We start from the raw sequence: 23877 nt of genomic DNA, 5'->3' as shown, positions 1-23877 counted from the left end.
AAAGAGGTGAACTGGGAGCAATGGGATTCAGGAGGCCGTGAAGATTCGTGGGGCACTATATTATTAAATATAACAATGAACAATGTGATGACGCAATGGGTCAAAGAAGAGACACGGTTCCGAGGTGAGGACACACCAGCAAGACTAGACTTACTGTTTACAAAAAAAAAAAAAACAATGTAATAGAATCATCGGAGTATCTGCGTCCTATTGGAAAAAGTGATCATGTGGTCATTGAGTTCCAGATGATAACAGGGAACGTGGAGCCAAGAGACGAGCTTTATAGGCAGGGAAGATAAAACTTTGGGAAAGCAAACTTTACAGGATTGAGATAATTTTTCGAAAATGCAGATTGGAGGAAATTCAGAGAAACGAGAGATATAGAGGAAGTGGGATATTTTTCTAGCCTTCTATAATTCGGGAGTGGAAAAATTTGTGCCAAGAGTAAGGGAGAAACAAAACAGAAAAAAGGAGTGGTTTAATAGAAGGTGTATGACAGCAAAAAAAGAGAGACACACGGCATGGAACAATTGCAGAAAGAGAGGTAACAACAGACAAAGGAAGAATATAAAAGAACTAGAAATGATTACACAAGAATATGTAGAGGGGAAGAAGGGAATTTTGAAAAAGGTATAATAGACAAATGTAAGGATGAACCCAAACTGTTTTATAGATTTGTCAATGGCAAACTGAAACAAAAGGAAGGAATCACCAAACTGAAAGTAGAAGGAGGGGTCTATAAAGAAGCAGCAATGCAAGCAGAAATAATGAACAAATGTTTCCAATCACTTTTCACTAATGAAAAGGAGTTTATGGAAGGGGAGGGAGTGACTAGAAATGTAGTGATAAAAGATATAAAAGTGGAAGTACAAGAAGTGTATAAATTACTGGAAACTCAAGATGTGAGGAAAGCCCCAGGACCAGATGGAATCTCTAATTGGGTACTGAAGGAATGCAGAAAACAACTGGCGGATAAGATTGACGGTTTAATTGTGTGTTCTCTGGAAGAGGGGAAAGTGCCTCAAGAATGGAAGAGGGCAAATGTGGTACCAATTTATAAGGGAGGAAACAAGAACCCCTGAATTATAGACCAGTGTCCCTAACCAGCATGGTCGGAAAATTGTGCAAGAGAATTCTGAAAGATAGATGGATAAAATATCTGGACGAGATGAATATTTTGGTTGAAAGTCAGTTTGGATTTACAAGTGGAAGGTCATGTGTTTCCAACTTGTTGAGTTTTTACTCAAGAGCGATTGACGTTCTACAGGAGAGAGATGGTTGGGTGGATTGTGTGTATTTAGATTTGGAGAAGGCCTTCGACAAGGTACCTCATAAGAGACTAATGTGGAAACTAGAGCATATAGGAGGACTGAAGGGAAACCTCCTGGAATGGATGAGAGACTTTTTGAGAGACAGACAAATGAGGACAGTAATAAAGGATAGGATGTCTGGATGGAGGGAAGTAACAAGTGGAGTTCCACAGGGCTCAGTGTTGGCGCCAGTAATGTTCCTGATTTATGTAAATGATATGGTAGATCGAGTGAACAGTTATGAAAGTCTGTTTGCTGATGATGCAAAGATCTTGAGGAAAGTAGAGGTTGAGGGGAATTGTAAAATGCTGCAGGGGGATCTGGATAGGATACACGATTGGAGCCGGATGTGGGAAATGAAATTTAATGCAATGTAAAACATTGGAAATGGGTAAAAGTACCAAGAGGCCATCATTGAATTATTTGATGGCTAATGAACCAATCACAAAAGTGAGAGAAGAGAAAGATTTGGGAGTGCTGGTCCAGGACAGTTAGTCACCTGAAAAACACATTAACAAGGCAGTTAGAGAGACTTATAAACTCCTGACTAATATAAGAGTTGCTTTTCAATATATGGATGAGGAGATGATCAAAAAATTGATAGTGGCCATGATTCACCCCAGGTTAGAATATGCAGCAGTAGTGTGGGCCCCACACAAAAAGAAAGATATAAGCAACATTGAGAGAATACAAAGAACAGCAACCAATTTGGTCCCCTGTTTGGCAGATGTCGTATAGAGAGAGGTTGGAAAAGCTGGATTTGCCTTCCCTAGAAGAAAGGAGAAGGAGAGGAGACATGACTGCAGTGTTCAGGACCATGGTGGGAGTAGATAAAATTGACAAAGATCTGTTTTTATGGGACAAGAGAGTAACAAGAGGACACGGAATGAAACTGAAGAAACCAAGCTGCTTGAAGGATATCAAGAAATATAGTTTTCCTTATAGATGTACAGACCTGTGGAATAGCCTGGACAAAGAGATCATCCAGTCTAAAAACTTAAACGAGTTTAAAACTAAATTCGACTTATTGAGAAACAGAGACATGACCCCACGAGCGTAGCTCATTTCCTGTATATCACAATTAGGTAAATACACACACACACACACACACACACACACACACACACACACACACACACACACACATACACAGTTCATTCAGGCTCTTTGCATGCCATGTGACCAAGCTGTTGTGATGCCATGATAATTTGTTTATAATTCAGGCTCTTCACACTGAATGCAGGCTGGTCACACTGGTTAAAATTCATTTTGAACCAAACAGATCCATTCCGGACCAGTCCCAACATTTAGGTCAACCTAAGTGCTTTGCACCCATTCTGACCCAGCCCTGACATTGTAGGTCCATCTAGGCACTTCAACCCATTCGGGCCAATTTATGATATTTAAGGTCCACCTAAGTGCTTCAACCCATTCTGGCCTAGTTATGACATTTTTGGTCCATCTAGGTGCTCCATGTCCATTCTGGCCAAGTTATGACGTTAGGTCCATCTAGGTGCTCCACATCCATTCTGGCCCAGCTTTGACATTTGGGGTCCATCAAGGTGCTCTACACCCATTCTGGCCCAAGTTTTGATATTTTAGGTCCATCTAGGTGCTTTGCACCCTTTCTGGCCCAGTTATGACATTTTAGGTCCATTTAGGTGCTACACAGTCTTTCTGGCCCAGTTATGCAATTTTAGGTCCATTTAGGTGCTTCACACCCATTCTGGCCCAGTTATGACATTTTAGGTCCATTTAGGTGCTTCACACCCATTCTGGCCCAGTTATGATATTTTAGGTCCACCTAGATACTTCACACCCATTATGAACCAGTTAGGACAGCTTAAGGCCATTTTAGTGTTTCACACCCATTCTGGCCCAGGTATTATATATCGAGTCCATCTTGGTGTTTCACACCAATTCTGGCCCAGTTATGATGTTCTAGGTTCATCAGGATGCTTCACAACCATCCAGACCCTGCCATGTCAACTCAGGTCCATTCAAGGTCATTCAGGTCTAATCAGGTTTATCAATGCTAACTCAGATGTAATTAGTTCTTTTATATCTGTTTTTACCCAGTCAGGTAAGTTCATGTCAGTATGAGACCATTCAGGTCCGAGTAAGAACTTAAGTTCATTTACATCCGTCACATGTATTAATGCAGTCAGGTCAATTTGTGTTAGTTTAAGACACGTACTGGTAGAACTACTTAGGTCCATTCAGAGCCTTCAGGTTCATTTGGGTCCAGTTTTTCTTCATTCTGTCCCACTTGTCCATTCTGGTTAAGCTTGGCTTATGAAGGAAGTTTCAGGTTCATCCATATCCATTTAGATCACCTAAGATTCATCCATATCGATTTAGATCAACTAAGACCTATTTTCATCAGTCTACCAATAATAACTAGGTGCGCACAGAACGCGGGCTCACAGTATGCGAGGACCTATTTTTTATCGAATTTTAGTGTATTTTTTAATAGTACGCGGATTGAACTCATAATAGGCGAGACGACAGCGAAGAGTGACCTAAATCTGGGGTTACCCCGAGGCCAACGCAGTGCAAGAGACCGCAGCAGAACAGCCAGCACCACCAGTGATGGAGAGTGGAGACTTGTCGATAATGGAGATCAGCCGGGTACTGTGTGCCCTAGATAAATTCAGGGACGAATTCAAGGACATCGAACACTGTCAGTTGTGAGTGGAGGAAGTGATGACTTCACTGGACAGAACCTTCCACCACTACACAGACAGGCACAACCAGGAGGTTAACAGAAGGAAGCAGACCCTCATCACCCATTACCTGCACCCTCAAGAAAGTGAGGAATCACTCCCTTCAACATCAGAATGGCCATTTCCTGGGAAGGATCAAGAGGACTTTGATGGGTTTATGAACAAACTGAGTGCATTAGTTAGTGAAAGTGTCGATAGTGCTGGTGACGAGAGAGGTGAGGAGGGTGGTGTGTCGGGTGGTGCAGGAGGTGCACGGTAGGTGCCTCACCCTGCCTCAGATCCCCTTCTTGCGTCCATCAAGCCTGTTGTCCTCTTGGGTTAAGGTAAGCAGCCATACTCTTGTTGGTTTAGTTAAGCCATATCCTTGTTGATTTAGTAAAGCCATAATCTTGTTGGTTTACTTTATCTTAGACACTGTAATATGTCTTAGATAGTTTCCCTGTACAATACAATACTTAGGGCTGTAAGGAGTCTCAGGGGTTACCGATGAAGGGGGATGCCGCCCATATGTAATTTTCCCCATAAGTTTATATATTCACAGTATGCGAATTCCTAATGTGCGACCTCCTCTGTCATCCATAAACTCACATATTACGAGTACCTACTGTAACTAGAAAGCATTCAGAAAGCGCATACTTCAGTCAATGTCATTAACCCCTAAAGTACTAAGCTCATCAATCAAGCTTTTTGTGCAATTTCTTAAAAGGACGAGGAACAACGATCGTGCAACATCCACAAAAAACTGGCGGCTCTAAACCAATCAGAACTAAGTGTTGGACACATAGGACAGAGGACCCAGGCTTGTAACCAGGCAGTGGGGGTGTGTACCCCTACCTCCCTCTTGCCATGTCCCTCTACCCCACTACCTTGTTACTACCCTACCTCCCACCATTCTTACCACCATCACCACCCATCCCACCCCTTCCTCATGCATCCCCCTCTCCCATGTGGATCCCCCCCATGTCCCTCCCCAGTCATCTGGGGGGAGGGTATTTCCCCCCTACCCTCCCTCAATGTCCCTGTACTCCACTGGTGCCCATCCTTTGTGTTTTGTGGTGGTCTCCTCCCATCCCTCCATCCCCATACACCCCCTCCTGGCCTTACCACATCGTGCCACCTCCCCCCACCCCCACCCCCACCCTCTAGCACCTCCCCGGCCTTGAATATTTTGTGTATTTTTTACGCTTTATGACGCGTTTTTGAATAATTACCTGTAATTTATTCGTGTCTTTGCATACAGATATGCACACCATAATTATTTTAGCTGTCTTTATTCGAAATCCACTCGAAAAAGAAATTTTATTTTATACCAACGCATGCAAGCATGTTGGAGCCTTCAAAAACGAAATGAAATGAAAACTAGATAGATTTGACAGCTTGGAGGGGAGGGGAGGTTAGGCGAAGGGAAAGGAGGGGAGGGGAGGGAGGGAACTGGAGGTATGGGGAGGGGAGAGGAGGGGAGGATAATTTTTACTATTTATCATATTTTCATTGGGGGGTTCATGACCATCTTCCCTAGCTAGATTTGACAGATTGGTGGGGAGGGGAGGAGGGAGGGGGGAGGGGAAAGGGAGGGGAAGTTAGGCGAGGGGAGGGGAGGGGAGGGGAGGGGAGAGGAGGGGAGGGGAAGATAATTTTTACTAATTATCATATTTATTTGGGGGGTTTGTCACCATTTCATTTTTCCTTTGCACATTACAATGGTTTAAAACATCTGTACACACCAAGAAAAATTTATTTTGGTGATTTTTATACCTATTTTTGCGAAGAAAACAGGAGGGGGTGCCGTATTTTCTATCTCACCAGGGCCGTGATGGGGACACTATTATAAATATTATAAACTTTGACGGGCCATAGCTCGGTAACTATCGGGTCTAGGAGGGTGGGGTTTGAATTTTCAGGCGGGTAAATTCAAGCTCTATAAATAGGGCATAAAACTTTTAACTTTCGAGAAAGCCGAAAAATAGGCCTGTTTTTGCGTCTTGCGGGGTAGTCGAGGCTGGAGAATTGTGTACCCTACAGGTTAACTCAGTGACTGAGGCTGTATCATATAAGATATTTGAGTCCAAATGTCTCTGACTGTGGCTGTATCATATATGATTCCCTACTTTCAAAAATTCCACCATCAGAAATGAAATGAAATAAATCAGTTAGCAACTCATGGCACCTTACAGAATATTGAAATACATAGATTAAGCATTTTTACAAGGAGCAGAGCTCAGCTCAGTTACAACAAAATGCTGAAATCTCCTCCATGCCGCTGCTAGCAGTGGCCCAAGCAAATATTGGATGAAATCTGGATGTGTGTAGTGATGATAGTGATGCGTTGTTAGATGATGACAGTGATGGTTCAGATGCTGATTTACACCTTATCTGATCGCAAGATTGACAGTGACAACACAGTGCAACCATACCACATCGTTTGCCTGGCACCACCACATGGGGAATATTTATTACTTCAAGACCTGTTTCGCAGATAATTTTTTCGTTTGCTATATTGTATTATATACCCCCTGAGGGTAAGGTTTTTTTTCAAGAATACTCCCCCAGTATCCCTGCTTGTCGTAAAAGGCGACTAAAAGGGTTGGTGGAGGGTTAGTGCCCCTCCCCGGAAAACAACTACCTAAAAAGACAAACAATACGCCTCGGACAAGGAGAGACCAAAAGATGACAACGAAGGACCGCACAAAGGACGTGGTAATCGGAACTTGGAACGTAAGGGGAGCGAATGATGAGGTGAATGAGAGAGAGGTTGTCCAGGTGCTTGTAGGTGTGAAAGTTTATGTATGCAGAATAATCGAAACGAAATGGAGAGGTGAAAGTGTGAGAGAATGGGAGTATGGATGGGGTATATGTGCAGGAGTAGGTGAGAATGAGAGGGCAAAAGAAGGAGTATGTATAGTTGTAAGTAAAAGAGGGAAGAAGAGCATAAGAGAGTATGGATCAGTTGGGTCAAGGATTGTGTGGGTAAAGTTGAAAGTTGGAATACAAATGTGGGCAATTGTGTGTCTGTATGCGCCAACGCAAGATCGTCCAAGCAGAGTGAGAGAAGAGTTCTGGACAAATGTGGAAGTGTGCATGGAAAAGTTTGGAAAGAATGAGACAGTGTTTTTGATCGGTGATATGAATGGTAAAGTAGGGAATGTGAAGGTCAATGGAATAGTTGGTGAGTGGGGTGTGCCTGCTGAGATAGATGAGAATGGCAGTGCATTAGTGGACATTTGTGCTGGGAGGGGGCTGGTGATGGCCAATACCCTCTTCAGGCACAAAATGATCCACAGGTATACATGGCGAGTGATGAGAAGGGTGGGTGGTGAACTGAATGACAGGAAGGCAATGACTGATTATGTGTGTGTGGATAACAGGATGCAAAAATGTGTAATGGATGCAAGAGCTTAAAGAGGTTGGGGGAGTGGACTTTCTGACCACTACTTGGTGGTGGCCAGAATCAAGGTCCAATTAGGATGGAGAAATAGAAGAAGGGAAGGACGGGAAGAAGGAGTATTTGTAAGGAGAGTGGAAAGGTTAAAAGAGGATGAGAAAAAGGCAGAGTATGAGAGAGAAGTGGAAGAACGTTTGGGCAAATATGAATTGGAGCAGATAGGGGACATGGAAGGTGTGTGCAAGATATTTACAAAGGAAATATGTGCAGCATGTGATGTGGTGTGTGGGATGAAGAGAAGACGAAGGGGTGTGCATGGAACAGCGTGGTAGAATGAAGAGGTGAGACACGCTGTGACACAAAAGAAGAAAGCATACAATGAATGGATGAGAAACAGGGATGTGGAAGAAGTTGAGAGGCAGAAGAGAGAGTTATATGTAGAAAGAAAGAGAGGGGTGAAAAGATTAGTAAGAGAGTAAGAAGAGTGTGGATGAGGCATTTGGAAGGAACTTGAGTGTAAAGTGGAGGGACTGTAAGAAAATGTTCTGGAAAGAGATGAAAAGAGTAAGACAGGGTGGAAGTGACGTTAGCAGGGGAGTGAAAGATAAAAATGGTAGATTACTAGTTTAGAAGGGAGAAAAAGTGAGCAGATGGAGAGAACACTTTAAGGAATTGATGAAAATAGAGGATGGAAGTAATGCGAGTATAAGTGGCTGGGGAATGGCTGGGAGGAGAAGGGAGGTGAGAAAACAGGAAGAAATCATTAGGATAGAAGTTGTGGAAGCAATGAAGAAAGTTAAATTGGGGAAAGTCCCAGATATTGATGGAGTGTGTGGTGAAATGCTGAAGTATGGGGGAGATATAGTAGTAGAATGGATGTGGAAAATGTGCAGATTGGCCTGGGAGGAAGGTAGAGTCCCAGAGGATTGGAAGTCAGGTATAATTATTCCCTTGTACAAAGGAAAAGCGCAAAAAGAAGTGTGTGGCAATCATAGGGGCATTTGTTTTCTTAGTATAATAGGAAAAGTGTATGGTAGGATACTTACTGACAGAGTTAGAGAAAGAACAGAGGAATTAGTCAGAGAAGAACAGGGAGGCTTTACGATGGGAAGAGGTTGTGTAGATCAGATATTCATTCTTAGAGCTATAGTGGAAAAGTTTCTAGAGAAGGGAAAGAAGTTGTGTGAGGCTTTCCTGGATTTGGAGAAAACATATGACAGGGTGGATAGACAAGGATTGTGGAAAGTATTAAGAATATATGGAGTATATGGGAAGTTGATGAATGGTGTGAGGAGTATGTATGATGGTGCTAAGGCTGCAGTGCATGTGGATGGTGAACTGAGTGAATTTTTCTCTTTGAAGGTTGGGTTGAAACAGGGATGTGTCATGTCTCCATGGTTGTTCAATCTGTACATGGATGGGGTAATAAAAGAGGTACAAGGTAGGGTAGTGGATGTTGGAGTGGCCCTGGTGAGAGAGGGTAGTGTTTGGAAACTCCCTGTACTGTTGTTTGCAGATGATACTGTGTTGTTGAGTGAAGACAAAGGAGAGCTGCAAGGCTTGGTGGATGAGTTTGGGAGTGTGTGTAAGAAATGGAATCTAAAGGTGAATGTAGGGAAGAGTAAAGTGATGGTCTTTGAGAGAGGTGAAGTCAGTGAATGTACAGCGAGGTTGGATGGTGAGGAATTGGAAAATGTGAGTACGTTTAAGTACCGTACTTGGGTAGTGTGATGAGTAAGGATGGAGGTTTGGAGGGTGAAGTGCTTGAAAGGGTACAGCAGGGAAGAAAGGTTGCTGGTTCTTTGAAAGCAGTGATAAGAAACAGGGAAGTGAGCATGGAAGTGAAAAAGTTACTACATGACAGTATTGTGATACCAACTCTAACATACGGAAGTGAAGCTTGGACGTTGCTGGAAGGACACAAGTCAAGAGTGAGAGCAGTGGAAATGAGTTATTTAAGAGGAGCCTGTGGAGTCACATGGAGAGACAGGCTGACAAATGAGGATATAAAGGAGCGTTGTGGTGTTGATGTGGATGTGATAGGAAGCATTAGGAGGAATACACTGAGGTGGTTTGGCCATGTGGAGAGGATGGAGGGTGAAAGACTGATGAAGACAGTGTATGTGAGTGAGGTGGAGGGGGGAAGAGGGAGGGGGAGGCTGAGGATGAGATGGAGGGATGGGGTGGAGAAGTATATGAGAGAGGGGGGTGTGAGTTGGGAGTGGGGCAGTGAAATGGCGGGGGACAGGGCGACGTGGAGGCGATTTGTTTGTGGCCACCCCAAACGGGATTGAGGCGTCTGGCAATAGATAGATAGACAGACCATTGAACTCGAGATTTTTTTCTCTACCTTTTGACAATTTTTTTTTTTTTTTTATATTATTTCTAAATATTTGAAAACTGCCGCACGCAGAATGTACATGTAAACAAACACTGACGCAGTGAATGGGTTAAAAAGGATCTGGACCATGGATATAGGATCCGGATCCAGATCCACCCCCAAATTTAATCAATTCATTCTGGGTCCATGGCCCATCATTCCACAAAATTTAACTGAAATTCACTGAGAACTTTTGGAGACATTGTGTGTGGGATACTCTGGATCTGAATCTGGATCCGCCCCAATATTTAATCATTTCTTCCTTGGTCCATGGCCCACCATTCCACAAAATTTCATTGAAATCCATTCATAACTTTTTGAGTAACCCTGCTAACAGATCTGTGGATATAGGATCTTCAGCTGGATCCTGATCTACCCCCAAATTTAATCAACTCTTTCTTGGTCCATGGGCCACCTTTCCACAAAATTTCACTGAAATTCACTGAGAACTTTAGGAGATAATGTGCAGGATACTCTGGATCTGGTTCTAGCCAAAATTTAATAATTTCTTCCCTGACCCATGGCCCACCTTCCACAAAATTTCAGGCAAACAAACCAATGAAGGAAAAAACATAGCCTCCATGGTGGAGGTTACTGTAGTATTAAATCATTACAGTGCAGCCTCGTTATACAACACCTCGTAATGTGATAAATCGCTACAACAATAATTCAAAAGTTATAACCTGTCTCAGTACAATGTTCAAAATAATCATCATTTCACTACAGCGATATTTTCAATGGCTGCTTCCATGAATCTTGTGCAGATGGAGTGGCACATGCAAGCCAAAATGGTTGCCCAGTGTTTACGCTGGCTGTGATGGTTGCCATTTGTTCTACTTTGTGTATGAAAGGCCACTGAAGCACCACTGTTACTGCCAAATAACAGAGCAATGCTTAAAAAATAAGGCAGTGTGCAATATTATGAAGTGATAATTTTTTGTGTGTGAAATACTGTACTGAAACTTGTGACCTGGAAATGTCAACCTTATGTACCCATTCTTCCTTTAACAGGCCTCTACTCAGCTGACTGAGCCAAGATGCCTGCCTATAGTCGCGACAGCGAGAGGTGGCGGAGAAGCTCATCCCACTCTCTTCCCACTGAAAGGTCTGTGATTGGTGGATTGTGGGATGGGAGGTGCGTGAGTGAGGTTAGGAGTCCATTTGATGACCAGTACAGGTGTACCGTCTAATCTGGAAAGACATCGTCACCTGCCTGGTGCTACTCTCTCTCTCTCTCTCTCTCTCTCTCTCTCTCTATGTATGTATGTACGTTTTTTCTAACATTTTGTTGTGATGTGTTTTCATTACATTTTTTAATCTCTTTTTTTCATGGTCTTGAAATACAAAGGAAACTGCTGTATTTATCATGCTGTGCTTATGCAGTCAGTATCCCATTATAAGGCTCATCAAGACATCCGTAATTCATCACCGTATTTCTATCTATCTATCTATTGCCAGACGCCTCAATCCCGTTTGGGGTGGCCACAAACAAATCGCCTCCAAGTCGCCCTGTCCCCCGCCATTTCACTGCCCTGCTCCCAACTCACACACCCCTCTCTCATATACCTCTCCACCCCATCCCTCCATCTCATCCTCGGCCTCCCCCTCCCTCTTCCTCCCTCCACCTCACTCACATGCACTCTCTTCGTCAGTCTTTCACCCTCCATCCTCTCCACATGACCAAACCACCTCAGTGTGTTCCTCATAACGCTTCCTATCACATCCACATCCACACCACAACGCTCCTTTATATCCACATTCGTCAGCCTGTCTCTCCATGTGACTCCACAGGCTCCTCTTAAATAACTCATTTCCACTGCTCTCACTCTTGACTTGTGTCCTTCCAACAACGTCCAAGCTTCACTTCCATACGTTAGAGTTGGTATCACAATACTGTCATGTATTAACTTTTTCACTTCATGCTCACTTCCCTGTTTCTTATCACTGCTTTCAAAGAACCAGCAACCTTTCTTCCCTGCTGTACCCTTTTAAGCACTTCACCCTCCAAACCTCCATCCTTACTCATCACACTACCCAAGTACTTAAACGTACTCACATTTTCCAATTCCTCACCATCCAACCTCGCTGTACATTCACTGACTTCACTCCTCTCAAAGACCATGACTTTACTCTTCCCTACATTCACCTTTAGATTCCGTTTCTTACACACTCTCCCAAACTCATCCACCAAGCCTTGCAGCTCCCCTTCGTCTTCACTCAACAACACAGTATCATCTGCAAACAACAGTACAGGGAGTTTCCAAACACTATCCTCTCTCACCAGGGCCACTCCAACATCCACTACCCTACCTTGTACCTCTTTTATTACCCCATCCATGTACAGATTGAACAACCATGGAGACATGACACATCCCTGTTTCAAACCAACTTTCAAAGAGAAAAATTCACTTAGTTCACCATCCACAAACACTGCAGCCTTCGCACCATCGTACATACTCTTCACAGCATTCAACAACTTCCCATCTACTCCATATATTCTTAACACTTTCCACAATCCTTGTCTAACCACCCTGTCATATGCTTTCTCCAAATCCATGAAAGCCGCATACAACTTCTTTCCCTTCTGTAGAAACTTTTCCACTAAAGATCTAAGAATGACTATCTGATCTACACAACCTCTTCCCTTCCTAAAGCCTCCCTGTTCTTCTCCAACTAATTTCTCTGTTCTTTCTCTAACTCTGTCAATAAGTATCCTACCATACACTTTTCCTATTATAATAAGAAGACAAATGCCCCTATGATTACTACACAATTCTTTTTCCCCTTTTCCTTTGTACAAGGGAATAATTATACCTGACTTCCAATCCTCCGGGACTCTACCTTCCTCCCAGGCCAATCTGCACATCTTCCACATCCATTCTACTACTATCTCTCCCCCATGCTTCAGCATTTCACTGCACACTCTATCAATTCCTGGGGCTTTCCCTGATTTAACTTTCTCCATTGCTTCCACAACTTCTATCCTACTGATTTCTTCCTGTCTTCTCACCTCCCTCCTTCTCCCAGCCATTCCCCAGCCACTTATCCTCGCATTACTTCCATCCTCTATGTTCAACAATTCCTTAAAGTGTTCTCTCCATCTGCTCACTTTTTCTCCCTTCTCCACTAGTAATCTACCATTTTTATCTTTCACTCCCCTGCTAACGTCACTTCCACCGTCTTACTCTTTTCACCTCTTTCCAGAATATTTTCTTACAGTCCCTCCACTTTACACTCAAATTCCTTCCAAATTCCTCATCCACTCTCTTCTTACTCTCTCTTTCTAATCTTTTCACCTCTCTCTTTCTTTCTATGTATAACTCTCTCTTCCGCCTCTCAACTTCTTCCACGCCCCTATTTCTCATCCATTCATTGTATGCTTTCTTCTTTTGTGCCACAGCCTGTCTCACCTCTTCAGTCCACCACACTGTTCCTTGCACCCCCCTCCGTCTTCTCTTCCTTCCACACACAACATCACATGCTGCACATATTTCTTCTGTAAATATCCTACACACACCTTCCATGTCTCCCATCTGCTCCAATTCATATTTGCCCAATCGTTCCTCCACTTCTCTCTTATACCCTGCCTTTTTCTCATCCTCTTGTAACCATTCCACTCTCCTTGCAACTACTCCTTCCTCTCGTCTTTCCCTTCTTCTATTCCTCCATCTTACTTGAATCCTAATTCTGGCCACCACCAAGTAGTGGTCAGAAAGTCCACTCCCCCAACCTCTATAAGCTCTTGCATCCATTACACATCTTCGCATCCTTTCATCCACACACGCATAATCAATCATTGCCTTCCTTTCATTCAGTTCACCACCCATCCTTCTCAAATGGGGGACACCTGTACTATATATGTATGTATCTATCTATCTATAGCCAAATGCCTTAATCTTGTAACAGGTGGCCACAGACAAATCGCCTCTGTGTTGCCCTGCTCCCTGTCATTTCGCTGCTCTCCTCCCAACTTACAGCACACCCCCCTCTCTCATATACCTCTCTACTCCATTGCTCAATCTCATCCTCGGTCTCCCCCTCCCTCTCCCCGTCCTCCATCTCATTCACATACACTCTCCTAGGTAGTCTCTCACTCTTCATCATCTCCACATGGCCAAATCATATAAGGAATTTCTCCTAATGCTTTCTATCACATCCAAATTCACACCAAAGTGCTCCTTCACTTCCTCATTTGTCAGTCTGTCTCTCCATGTGACGCCACAGGCTCCTCTCAAATAACTCATTTCCACTGCTCTCACTCTTAACTCATTTCCACTGCTCTCACTCTTAACTCATTTCCACTGCTCTCACTCTTGACTTGTGTCCCTAAGGTCCAAGCTTTGCATCCAAATGTTAGAATGGGGATCACACTACTGTACTGTTATGCAGTGACTTTTGTACCTTCATGCTCACTTCCCTGTTTTTCATCATTGCTTTCAATGAACCAGCAACCTTTCTTCCCTGCTGTACCCTTTCAGGCACATCCTCCTCCAAACTTCCATCCTTACCCATCACACTACCCGAGTACTTAAATGCACTTACATTTTCGATTTCCTCACTGTTCAGTCTCACTGTGCATTCAGTGACTTAGTTTCTCTCGAAGACTTCAAATTTCCTCTTCCCTACAGTAACCTTTAGATTCCGTTTCTTATATACTTCCCCAAAATATTCACCAAGTCTTGCAGTTCCCCTTTGTCTTCACTTCACAATACAGTAAAATCTGCAAACAACAAAACAGAAATTTTCTAACTGTTGCCCTCTCTCATTAGCACTGCTCCAATATCCACTGCCCTACCTTGTATCTCTTTTATAACTCCATCCGTATACAAACTGAACAACCATTGTGATGTGACACATCCCTGATTCAATCCAACATTCAGACAGAAAAATTCATTCAGTTCACCCTCCACATGCACTACAGCCAGTGCCCGCAAACATACTCTTCACAGCATTCAACGGCTTCCCATTTACCACATATATTTTTAATATTTTTCATATTCCTTGTCTATCCACTCCCATCATATGCTTTCCCCAAATCCATGAAGGCAGCATATAACTTCTTTCCCTTCACTAGAAACTTTTCCAGTAACACCTTACACTGAATATCTGATCTGCACACCCTCTTCCCTTCCTGAAACCTCCCTGTTCCTTTCCAAGTAGTTTCTCGGTTATTTCCCTCACTCTCACAACAAGTATCTTACCATTTACTTTTTGTACTACACTAAGAGGACGAATGCCCCTGTGATTACTACACACTTTTTTCCTTTTTTCTCAGAACAGGGGAATAATTATACCTGACTTCCAATCCTCCAAGACCCTACCTTCCTCTCGTGCCAATCTGCACATTTTCCATATCCTTTCTATCACTATCTCTCTCCTGTGCTTCAACATTTCACCACACACTCCATCAATTCCTGGGCCTTTCCCCATTCTCACTTTTTCACTGTTTCCACTACTTCTATCTTACTGATCTCTTCCTCCCTAGGACTAGTAATAATGTGTGAGTCACAGCTTAAACTCTGACTCAACTTGCATATGGCCAAATGTTCCTGCCTAAGTGATTATTGTGTGGTCAGTTAACAAACTCGTCCCACTACGTCACTTTCATAAGAGGAAATGGCAGCCACATGTTAACTACAATGCACAGAGCAGTGTATGTAAAACCCAAAACAAGACTGCCAGCATTTCCAAGGGAATGTAAGATAGTCTCCATACACTTACATGCTTCTCTGCAAACTGCCATACTGATTAATGAATATGTAAAAACATAAGATCTCAAAATTTGTGTCTTTACATGGTTTGACGTTTGACCCCAAAAATCCCTTTAAAAAGGTGTTCCGGGCTATTTGCCCAAGGAACAATTGTGCCAAGTCTGAAGCAAACTGGTGAAGAAATGAAGGATTAGCACCTAGTTCAAAAAGCATTTGGATGAAAGAAGAAAGAAATGGAGCAAATATAGTAACTCTCCATTATCTGGTGTGGAAGCTCATAAAGGTAGTCATCTCTTAATATAAATCACTGCCACAATGACTGAATAAAAAATTATTGCATGAAACAAACCATGAGCACAAAAAGTCTCTCAATGACACAAACTTACCTAGAGCAACACAGCGAGTGAACTGATCAACAGCAGCTTTAGACACACAGTATGCCAATACCCCAGGGAACTGAAAATACAAAATTACTTATTAATAACTGTTGAACATTAAGAGATGTTTAACTTTCAGCAAACATTAATTATTACACATGCCCAGGATACTGGATTTCCTGAACTGATGATTTTCCTGGATCAGTGATGTTTACTCCCTACAATCAGGAATCAAGAGATAATAGAAAGTCTACACTGAATTCTACCTATTTACCTATCCATAGCCAGATGTCTTAATCCAGTACGGGGTGGACGCAAACAAATCGGCTCCATGTCACCATGTTCCCTGTCATTTTGCTGCCCTTCCCCCAATGCACATCTCCCTCTTTCATATACCTCTCTACTCCATCCCTCCATCTCATCCTCAGTCTCCCCCCCCATCCCCTTGCCCCATCTACCTCACTCACATACATTCCCCTACTTTAGTAGGAGTAGACTGTAGCACCAGTCGAGCAGGGCAGTACTTCCGAGGTGGATGGTAAGTTGATGACAGGGAGTGCTGGAGCTCCCGTTCCATCAGCCCTCAGGACTAGTTCCTGACCATCCCCCTTTGCTGAACTTTTTCAGTGTCTCAGTTACACAGAGTAGGCCAGCATGCTCTCCAATACAAATTTCTCAAACTATCTACACCAAACTACGTGCACAGTACACACTACACTTCCTTTTCTAAAATTCAAAAAAATTATGGCGTCTCAACACTCAGCCTCGAAGTCCCCATGGGGGGTGACCATAAATGCCTCCACCTTCCGCCCCTCTCCCGGTGATGACTTGAGCTGCCTGGAACCACTGTGTGACTCACTTCTTCATTTCTGCAACATTCGCAGCCATTCCTCTAACTTTGGCTCTGTTGAGCACCACCTCTCCTCCTCTAAACCTCACCTTCTCTTTCTAACTGAGACTCAGCTGTCTGAGACAACTGACAGCAAACCCTTTTCTGTATCCTCCTACTTTCTCTATACTCATTTCAAAGCCAAAGGTGGCTGTTGTGTATACAGTATTTTAATTGGTTTACATTTTTTCCCAAAATGTTCGAAGTCGTCCCCAAGTCCGAATTCACCCCACTGTACAGTATGTGTTCATCTCTAATCTAAATTTGTCATGCAGTGATGAACAGCTGTGTTTTGGCGCGTAGTTCCAACGACGTCCACTACAGCGCCCCTGCATCCTCCCCATTTCCCGCCTACCTACCGTCATGACTGCACACTGGTTGCCATGGCTGCCCACATGCCTGCTTTTGTGAATAAACAGTGAATAAACTGCAAAACCTTGCCACCAGACCACATGGGAATTTACAGTGTAGTGCAGTTTTAAGAAATTAGAATTCAAAGTGCAAAGGATTAAGTGCAGAGTGAAACACTGGCGTGTTGCAACTGGCGTGACGCAAGTAAGAACAGAATGTGCAGTGTTAAACAATTATAATTCATAATGCAAAAGATTAAGTGCAGCACAACACTGGATTACTGTCTGTGCTTCATGATCACTTTCACCATTGTCAGAGCCTTAGAAGAGGCAAGTTAATCTTCACGACAGCCACGGACATGTTGTAAGTACCCTGTACACTGCTAAAGATTTTCCTTACTCACTTCTAATTTCTCATTCTCTGGCTCCTTTTCATTTATTTTATGGTTTCTGTCCCTTGTTTGTGTGAATAGGGTCTTAAATAGGTGCTATGCATGTCCAGTAGGGAGTTATTAGGTGGCTTTCAAAGTTAGGTTGGGTTGGGGTCTGTAAGTACCTCTCCAGGGGCATTTTTCCCAAGTCCCGGACAAGACCAAGTCCCGGACATTGCGTGGGCTCTATTACGTCGGGTCTTGGAGGGATTACTGAATATGAAAATTTACTGTATAAAACCTGCCTCTTTTGGCATCAGCTTGACCTGACACCACTTTACCTATCCCTCAAATGTGTAATTCACATAACCAGATCCAAATTAAACCACACCTTAGTCCTAAACTCCAGGATCAATGCTGGCCTAATTTTTTTTAAACATTCATGAAAAATTTGGGAAAGGAATGGAAAAGCACCTGTTAATAGCAGAAGCCACGGCAGACTCACATTGAAAATCAGACCAGGACGTTGTCAGGGCCAATTCCACCACTAACTGAGTACGGTAGCTACAGTAAATGACACATCGAGGTCCAGCCTCCTGTTTGGCTACATTTGAAGTTCCAGTGTAGTGATGTCAACACACAGGAAACAAGAAGCCAACACACAAGAATAGGGAGTCTGACTGAATACACCACAGCATGTCATCCCTGCATTATTTACAAGTACTTTATTTCTGTTATTACTGTACTAACTTAGTAATGAGGTACCGGTATTCTGTTTTTTTTTTTTTTTTTTTTTTTTTTTTTTTTAATGCTATGAATGAACCAATGGCCAGAAGCCTGCAAATTGTTCCCTCCAAGAAAAACAAGATAAAAGAAACAACACTGAAAGGAGAACAGCCCTCTTTTTACAATATTCACCACAATACTGGTGTTATGATGAGGAGGCGTGTACTGCGATGGTTTGGGCATGTGGAGATATCGAAGATGACAACTGAGTGCTGAAAGTGAGGTGTGAATGTCGGGGATAGGGTTGCAAGAGGCAGACTGATAAAAATCTGGGATGAGGTCACAGAGTGTGACCTTCTGGGATAAGTGACTGCATAGAGAGGCTGCCAGAGATCGAGCAGTGTAAACAGCCACCATTTGGCAACCAAGGCTGATGCATGAGAGCATGCTGGAGTCTTTATAAATGACATAATAAATGATTTGATTTATATAATGATTAAGCAACGTTGGGTCTGGTTAGTACTTGGATGGGTGACCGCCTGGGAACACCAGATGCTGTTGGCATCCCTACGTGTCAAGTGGGGTTGGTGGAGGATTAGTGCCCCTCCCTGTAAAACAATTACTCTAAGCCCTTGACCACCACGTTTGGGATACATGGCGTCTGGCAATGAATGAATGAATGTAATGATCTTTTACTGAACTTAAGAAAATAATTAATACAGTAACTTACATGCACTGCTTTGCTACTGGTGCACTGCATACAAGTTTTGTATGCTGGATTCCTATGGAATAATACCGTGAATCAATTTGTTGTACAGTTCTATGTCAACTTTCTTCTGTGACATTCTTTAAGGAAAAAAAAATTGTGGTCTTTAATATGGTGCTAACATTTTGTAAATACTGTAATAACCCCAACTTAGCTTTTTTTTCTCTCTCTCTCAATGGTGAAAATAAACAAACTAATTTCAAGCTATTTTAGGCATTAACCTACCCAAATGCCACTTATCCTAACCTTGATTCGTATCATTTGAGCCTAACCAAGACCAATTTCCAGTATTACTCGAAGTTGTCAGTGATGTTCACATTGACTTCAAATTTGAAACCATGCAACAGACCCACTTAAAGCCATCTGACAGGCTGAATAAGAACCACAATGCACAGTAAAAATGAATATATACCCTAAGACCATAATGAACTACCAAGAAACAATATTGCATCACGTTTAGTGGATGAAACTTGAGCAAACTGCCAGCACTGGCACACACTAGAGACCTACCATCTAGTTTATTATTAATTTGTAGAAGAAATGTCATAGATGAAAGTTTACAACTATGCAACATACTGATTCAAGTAATTATTTCTTAGGAATCTGGTGTTATGGTTTTGTAAACATTATCCCATGTTTCTATCCATCTATCATCCAATCCTATGTCACCCCATGAAGAGCACAGGAACCCAGAGCTAGGCAAGTTGGTCCTGACATGTAAGATGAGAGTGACCAGCCTCACTCATCCCTGAGTGGCATTACGTGAGCAATAAACCCCCAACCACCCCTTAGATATAAACCTACACAGGCTCAATCCAACTGGAGTGCCTTAATTACCCACTAAACCACCAGGCGCCATAATTTGGTTATATGGTTACCACCCAGCAAAATAAATGGCTTCCTGTTGTACAAGAAACCATTGGGCTTGTCACTCAGCACTGAGTCACCCACAGGCAGAAGAGAGAAGAAAGAAGGAAAGAAAGACTGAGGAGAGAGTGTAAAGTCACCTGTATGCAGAAGAAAAAGGAAAAGAACGAAAGAAAAACAGAAAAGCAAGGAAGGAAGAGAGGAAAGGGCAGACACCCTAAGCAGCAATGCATCGAGTGAGTGGATGGTGAGTGCCCCCACTTAACAAAATTCAGTTTCATAACACACCTCATCTCCCTGAATATATGTTAAGAAGTTCCATATCATCTTCATCCAGATGTGGCACACTTGTTTCTTCTGTCCTTCCCTTGTATTCCTTTTTCTGTCTTTTGGTAGGCCTATTTTCTGTGCATCCTTCTTTTATTATTTTAACATTAGCTGTTGATTTACCTTCACACTCCATGCACTGGGATGTTATTCTTTTATATGTATAGGTGTCAAACTTTGGTAAACTTGGTTTGCTTAGTATATATTCAGACTTTCTTATGCGAGACCCATAAAAACTGCAACTTCTCTTGTCAATTTTGTTTTGTCTTGCAGCTTCCCAGTTTGCCACATTGTTCTCCCAAACTTTGACAATCTCAGCACCAAATCCTTCAGTTCTTATTACTCCTACTATTTCTGGATTCAAAGGAACATTATCAAAGTTATGTACTTGTAGGGATTCATTCCATCCCTTAAGAAACTTAGAATCTCCCACAGATGCCCTAAAAATCTTCAGGCTAGGCATCTTCAAAAAGCATTTTAGTGTTTTCAAACTGACATCATTTTCTGAAATATCAAGTGTTTCTAGTACTCGAAACCCACACTTATACATTCTGTAACGAGCCAAAAGCAAACGAAATCCCTCCTCTGATATCTCATTTTGTGCTATATTGAGCACTCGCAAGAATTCCATATCAACAAATACTGATAATATATCACTCTTATTCCCTAAGTGACAGGCCTTCAGGTCTAAATGAGTTACTGGAAGACAAAATATGACCAAACACTCTGAATATTCAGCTACTAGTTGTGAACTAACAGCTCCATATGACCTGCAAAACTCTTGGCCATATGCATTAACAAAAAGCTTAAGGACCAATTCAGACTGCTTGTTGTTCTCAGATATGCAGCCATTTTTGCAACACTTCTCAAACAGCTGCTTTCCTATAATCTCTGGCAGATGCTCCAGGGACTCCACTAAACTCATATTTCTGGCTATGTAATGCAAGCATGTCTTAAACAAAGACTCTGGGTAGGATCTACCACTTTCTGGGGTCTCTGAGTCCTGATTTTCAGTTATCATGGTCGAACAGTGTAGATATGGCTGGAAGAACTTCTATGTGTTAGCAGGTGTTGTGACTGATATAAAGGATAAACCACATGAAGACCTATTTCAAGTTTATAGTGCCTGCCTCAGTTTGTTTACTTGAGATAACAGCCTTGAGCCCTCTAGTGGTCAACACACAAACTTCTTGAAAGAAAATGAAGAGCTGCTGGGGTAACTCATACAACATTACAATGGATTACTTCATACCATACATTTTTGTACATTCTGACTGGCCATATTCTATGTTTGCAGAAGTCAACTTAGTTTACCTGAAGCAAATCTTGTACGAGTCATCAATATGCAACATACAGACAAACACACTGCACCATTATATGGTAAAATATTACCATGCATACACAAGAACCATTATACAGCAATATAATACTGCATTATATTCTACATCATGTTCTAAAACTAAGAATGCTAAATTTCATTTTCTGGTATTTGGTCCACAACTCTCATGCTGTATGCTGATAACTTAGCGTTCATTCCAGAGAATGAAAGCAAGGCAGATTAAGGAAATGGATAGAAAGAATGGGGCACAAGGGTTTAGGAGTAAATGCCACTAAAACAAAAGTGGTCATATCTATGGCTGGTGGTGGTACTGTCAAAGCAGACGGAGTGTGGTCATGTGCAGTTTGCCACAAGGGTGTGGAAAGTAACATCATCCTGTGCAATATCTATAACAAGTGGGTTAATAAGTGATGTTGTCGTGCTGGACGTAGACTACAAAATAATCTTGGGTTTGTGTGTGTGGTGTGTCAAGGAAAGCATGTTGCCTAGAGATTGTCTGACATGAAAGGACTGATCTTGCATGGAGAATCTCTTGAGTGTGTGGAGGATTCTGTTATTTGAGGGACATGTAATATGCCGAAGATGGGGCTGGAGCTAGCTCTATGGATAAGGTAAGGAGTGGGTGGAAGAAATTCAGGAAGATGTTAACCCTCCTGACACTGAAAGGACTCTTCCTCCATGCTAAGGGATCTCTGTATAGGGCATGTGTTAGGTGTGTAATGCAGTAACAGAAGAGGACATTTATAGCATCAAACATACAAAAATGACAGTGATTACGGTAGATGGCTGTGTAATGCATCCTTGAATTCAAAGTTTCAGGAAGCTGAGATTGTGACTGAAGAGTTGGGAGGCAGGATGGAACTGAAATGTATTGGTGTCATAATGAGGAGGGGCAGACTGAGATGGTCTGGGCATGTTTAGATGATGGAGGATGACAATTAGGTGTGGAATGTGAAAAGTGTAAACGTCGGGGGTAGGGTTGTGAAAGGCACACTGAAAATGACCTGGAACGAGGTCATAGAGTGTGACCTCAGGGCTAAGGGACTGAACAGGGAGGCTGCCAGAGATCAAGCAGTGTCAAGTGCTGACATTAGGTGACCAAGGCTTATGCATGCAAGCAAGTTGGAGTCTTCAGAAATCTTGTGAACAATACAATATGAACTTCAATACTATTCTATCTATCTATCTATCTATAGCCCCACGTCCTAATCCCGCAAAGGGTGACCGCAGACAAAACGCCTCCAAGTCGCTCTGTCACCCACCATTTGACTACCCTTCCCCCAACTCACCCCCTCCTCCCTCATATACCTCTCAACTCCATCCCTCCACCTCATCCTCGGTCTACCCCTCCCTCTCCCTCCCTCCACCTCACCTACATACACCTTCTTAGTCAGTCTTTCATTCTCCATTCTCTCCACATGTCCAAACCACCTCAGTGTATTTCTCCTAATCTTCTCAACCACATCCACGTCCACCCCACAACGTTCCTTCACTTCTTCATTCGTCAACATGTCCCTCCACGTCACTCCACATGCTCCTCTCAAGTAACTCATTTCCACTGCTCTCACTCTTGACTTGTTCCCCTCTTGCAAGGTCCATGCCTCGCTTCCATACGTCAGGGTAGGGATCACAATACTATCATGCAGTGACTTCTTAACTTCCATACTCACCTCCCTATTTCTCATCACTGCCTTCAGTGTACCAACAACCTTCCTTCCCTGCTGTACCCTTTCATGCACTTCATCCCCCAAAGTTCATCCTTACTCACACCACTACCCAAGTACTTGAATGCACTCACATTCTCCATATCCTCACCATCCAACCTCACTGTACATTTTGTGACTTCATTCCTCTCAAACACCATAACTTTACTTTTGTTTACATTAACTTTCAGCTTCCTCCTCCTACACACTGTCCCAAATTCATTCACCAAACCTTGCAACTCCCATTCATCTTCACTCAACAATACTGTATCATCAGCAAACAGCAACACCGGAATCTTCCAAATCTCACCCTCATTCATTAGAGCCACCCCCACATCCACTGCCCTACCCTGCACCTCCTTTACAACCCCATCCATGTATATATTAAACAGCCATGGAGACATCATACAACCCTGTTTCAGTCCCACACTGAAATCAAAGAACTCACTCAGCTCACCATCTACTCGCACGGTAGCCCTAGCTCCTTCGTACATACTCTTCACAGCATTCAACAATTTCCCATCCACTCCATATATTCTTAATACTGTACCTTCCACATACCTTGCCTATCTATTCTGTCATAAGCTTTCTCCAAGTCCATGAAGGAAGCATACACTTTCTTTCCCTTCTCTAGATACTTCTCCACTAAACAT

General features: G+C 42.7%; 1 protein-coding gene across 1 annotated transcript in view; it reads right to left on the bottom strand.

Annotated features, from left to right (window-relative positions):
- The window catches only part of LOC145412535 (3-oxoacyl-[acyl-carrier-protein] reductase FabG-like), a 299121-nt gene that overhangs the window by 80904 nt on the left and 194340 nt on the right, over positions 1-23877 (bottom strand). The window contains exon 5 of the mRNA XM_080282430.1: positions 15896-15965. Coding sequence (XP_080138556.1) covers positions 15896-15965 — 70 coding nt within the window. The remainder of the gene's footprint in view (positions 1-15895; positions 15966-23877) is intronic.

This window comes from Coenobita brevimanus, chromosome 93 (genome assembly GCF_032717465.1).
Source record: "Coenobita brevimanus isolate Jiangsu-jjx chromosome 93, ASM3271746v2, whole genome shotgun sequence".
Classification (NCBI taxonomy): Eukaryota; Metazoa; Arthropoda; class Malacostraca; order Decapoda; family Coenobitidae; genus Coenobita; species Coenobita brevimanus.
This window is presented reverse-complemented; position numbering and strand designations above follow the sequence as displayed.